At 61.5% G+C, this 3,476-nt stretch overlaps 2 protein-coding genes across 3 annotated transcripts; one reads left to right on the plus strand and one right to left on the minus strand.

Moving 5' to 3' along the window:
* Positions 1 to 61: 61 nt before the first annotated feature.
* LIN37 (lin-37 DREAM MuvB core complex component) lies at positions 62 to 1,431 on the plus strand (the record flags this gene model as incomplete). Its single annotated transcript, XM_044683752.1, has 7 exons — positions 62 to 112; positions 195 to 224; positions 433 to 518; positions 658 to 824; positions 907 to 1,047; positions 1,152 to 1,225; positions 1,298 to 1,431. Coding segments are annotated over 7 exons (631 nt in total), but the record flags the coding sequence as incomplete, so codon positions are not given.
* A 52-nt stretch (positions 1,432 to 1,483) lies between these two features.
* On the minus strand, positions 1,484 to 2,634 carry HSPB6 (heat shock protein family B (small) member 6). 2 transcript variants are annotated; one of them, XM_044683751.1, is made up of 3 exons: positions 2,380 to 2,634; positions 1,997 to 2,098; positions 1,484 to 1,917 (listed from the first exon to the last, which is right to left on the minus strand). In XM_044683751.1, exons 1-3 carry the CDS (start codon positions 2,590 to 2,592, stop codon positions 1,729 to 1,731), a joined length of 504 nt encoding a protein of 167 aa, XP_044539686.1. In that variant the 5' UTR covers positions 2,593 to 2,634; the 3' UTR covers positions 1,484 to 1,728. The 2 variants fall into 2 exon arrangements, with proteins under 2 accessions (XP_044539686.1, XP_044539684.1); XM_044683749.1 differs by having other exon boundaries at positions 1,997 to 2,119.
* Positions 2,635 to 3,476: the final 842 nt, after the last annotated feature.

The raw sequence follows: 3,476 nt of genomic DNA on the forward strand, positions 1-3,476 counted from the left end.
GACTGGGGGGGCGGGAACCAGCTCCATCCGGGTCCGAGCTTCTGTAATTGTCCCCCCAAAGGGAGCAGCTGGACGAAGAGGCCGGGAAAACGCCCTCGGACGCCCACAGCAAGTAGGTCCTGGGCTGGTTTGGGCAGGAGGGGAGCTGAGAGTGCCTCGGGCGGGAGGGGGTAATGCTGTCTTTCTCCCCCCAGGGATTGCTCCATCTCCGCGGCTGGCAAACGGTGAGCATACCCTGGGCAGGGCCAGGCCCCCTCTCTCCCTTCCCCTGGCCCTGAACCCTTCCTGCTACCATCCCAGCAGTCTGGGCCCAGGCTGGAGGCAGGGGCTGGGCAGGTTTGGGCTGGGCTAGGCTAGGCTGGCCTGGCCCTGGCTCCACTCTCCCTTCTTTAAAGGACCCTGTCAAAGGGTTCTGCATCCATCTGCCCCCAGGCCCTCGGCCAGGTTCCCCCATCACAGGAGGAAGAAGAGGAAGGAGATGGAGGACGGGCTTTCAGAAGGGGGACAGCAGAGACCTAGTGAGTGTTGGTGGGGAGAAGGGACTTGGGAGTCAGGAAACTTGAGTTCCGTGACCTTCTCAGGCTCAGTTTCCTCATCTGTAAAATGGGCCAGAATGAGGGGTGGGCTTGCTGCCCATTGGTACCCTTTATCCACCAGACACTTACACCATCAAGCTGTTTGACCGAAGCGTGGACCTGGCCCAGTTCAGTGAGAACACACCCCTGTACCCCATCTGCCGAGCCTGGATGAGAAACTGCCCCTCCATCCGGGAGCCCGAGCGTTCTCCCAGTCCCCCCCCACCTCCCCGGCCGGAGGATGAGGAGGTGAGAAGGGCCAGGGTATTAGGGGAAGAGGGCTTCCCCCTCCCCACACACACAGAGCCTCACTTGCCCGTTCTCCCCAAAGGGGACCGAGGTCAGCAATGGGAAGAGCCGAGATGTCTACAAGCTGCCACCCCCCACGGCCCCCTGCCCTCCTGGGGAAGCCCCCAGCCCCAGAATCCCCTCCCCGCTTCGGCCAGAGGGCCAGGAGGCCTCTGAGGACCCAGTGAGTAGACTCGAACCCCCTGGGAAATTTTGGGGGAGGAGACAGGCCAGGACCTGGGGAAGGCTGTGGTAAAGGGTGAACTCTACCTCCCTCTCTCTGCACAGCCCCCTGAGACAGCCCCAACCATGTCCTCCCTTATCTACCGCAACATGGAGCGCTGGAAACGCATCAGACAGAGGTATGCACCCCCTCTCCCCCTCAAGCCCTCGCTGGCCCCCTGAACTGGCCCTGAGAGCTTGTCATCCCCCAGGTGGAAGGAGGCCTCCCACCGGAACCAGCTTCGTTACTCTGAGAGCATGAAGATTCTCCGGGAGATGTATGAGCGCCAGTGACCCTTCCCTCGATGGACCCCCCCCCCCCCAATAAAAGTGCCCTCTTCCCTCAGCCTCTCTGCCTCTTCTCTCCCCACCCTGGCCCACACAGCTGACTCTAGCCCTTGGCGAAGCCCAGCATGTTTATTGGGTCCTGAAGTCCTCCCTGGAGCCTGTGGCACAAGAGGGGGAGGGAGTTATAGGAAGGACAAAGCTCAGACTGTCTGGGAGGAGAGAGGGGGTGGGAGGAGGGAAGGGAAGGTACTGGAAACTCAGCATGTGAGGGAGGATCAGAGGGGAGCAGGCTTAGAGCAGGCACCCCCAGAGCTGGGCAGGGGCTGCTCCATTTCTTGGGAGAAGGGAGCCCTTCCTACTTAGCCCCAGGCTGTGGCCCCTGGGCAATGGGCACAGTTCTCTCTGCTGTGGGGGTCCCTGGAGCTGCTGCCTGGATGGACAGGATGCCCTCTGGGGACAGGCCTGAGGTCACTGCTGCTGGGTCCACGCCCTCAGGCAGACGATATCTGCGGTGAAACTCCCTGGAGATGAAGCCATGCTCGTCCTGAGGGATAGGAGCCCCTTAGTGCCCCTGGCACCCTGGGCCTCCCTCCCTCTCACTTGCCAGGCCCCCCCCAACATACCGGGCGCTCCTCATGGCGGGCGTGGACTTCCACGTGGTCCCCCACCACCTTGACAGTGATCTCCTCCGGGGAGAAGTGCTTCACATCCAGCAGCACTGAGAACTGCCCCTTAGCCAGGGTCACCTGGAGGGCAGGGGAGATGAGGAGGCCCCCCAGTTAGGAGGGGGCACTCCATGTCTGCAGAGGGCTTCTGGGCATGGGGAGGGGTCCCAGGGGTGTGGCTAAAGGGCTGTTCTGGGGAAGTGGAGAAAAACCCAGATTGGCCATTCCCTTGGGCAAAGGGAACCCTCCACCTCCCTGTTCTGTAGAAAGGCTCCATGGAGGTCAGTAAAGGGCCAGAGTCCTAGGGAGGGCTGCATTGGTCCATCTGGGTAGATCCATACCTCTCCAGGGCCAGGATCTGTCCGAAGTGCCACACTAGGTGCCCGAAGGTAATAAGGGGCTAGGGCCTGAGGGCAGAGTGCTGCTAGCTCAGCCTCCAGCAGACCCTCCCCAAAGCGCTGGTCGAAGAGTCTGGCAGGGGTGGCCAGGCTAGGGAATCCCACGGGGGCTGGGCGACGCAGCCAGGATGGCTGGATGGGCACAGGGATCTCCATGGTTGGGTTGTGCCGCAGCAAGTCCCCAGCAGGCACCAGACCTGGCCCCTTTATACCAGGCCCCCGCCCCTCTCCTCCCCTCCCTCTGGACCAGGATTCTGGAGAGTTCCTGGCTGCCAAGAGGGGAGGGGAGAGGAGAGAAGAGTCCAGGACTGGAGACAGCCAGGGCTGAGGCATCACAACTGCTTGAAATGTCCACAGATTTTGATTAATTGAGGTTCCCCCCACCCTACCCCCACCCCCAGTCCTTCCCTTAAGGATTGTGAGGTCTGGCTGGAACAGAGGGGTCTGTGAATGTGTGAGCCATGGGAGGACTGGGCAAACGCAGCCTAGCACTTGGTCAGGGACTGACCCAAAGCTGGCAGAGAGCAGCTTGGTATTGAAGTAGACAGCCCCGGGGCAATGGCTGTTTGGCAGCCCCTGCCCCCAAGCAGGGCGCCTGCCCCTTTAAATCTTCCCAACTCTTGGGCCCAGAGACAGATCTGGGCAGTGACGCAGCAGCCTGCTGGCAGGTCCTATTTCCATTTGGGGCATGCCTGCCGGCCTGGGTTGGGGCTGGGCTGAGGCCATGGGTCTGGCATTTGGTGGGGAGGGGGGCATCCTCTCCATCCAAGGATTATGGTACCTGCCACTGCTCCTATCCCCTAAAGACCAAGGGCCCTGGTTCCTCCTGGCCCATAACTAGGGAGTATATGCTAAAGGGGTCCCCAATGCCTCAAAGCCTCCCAAGTTTGGGGGGCCCCACCCCAGGCAAGATAGCTCCATAGTCCCCTGACTGATCTCCTGCCCTGGGAACTGGTGATCCTCAGAGACAATTGGGCTTTGAGGAGGTTTAGCCTTTCCGTGCCTCAGGACCCCTGCCCAGCTCAGTCTAGGAAGAGAGG

This window comes from Gracilinanus agilis, unplaced genomic scaffold (genome assembly GCF_016433145.1).
Source record: "Gracilinanus agilis isolate LMUSP501 unplaced genomic scaffold, AgileGrace unplaced_scaffold33673, whole genome shotgun sequence".
Taxonomy (NCBI): Eukaryota; Metazoa; Chordata; class Mammalia; order Didelphimorphia; family Didelphidae; genus Gracilinanus; species Gracilinanus agilis.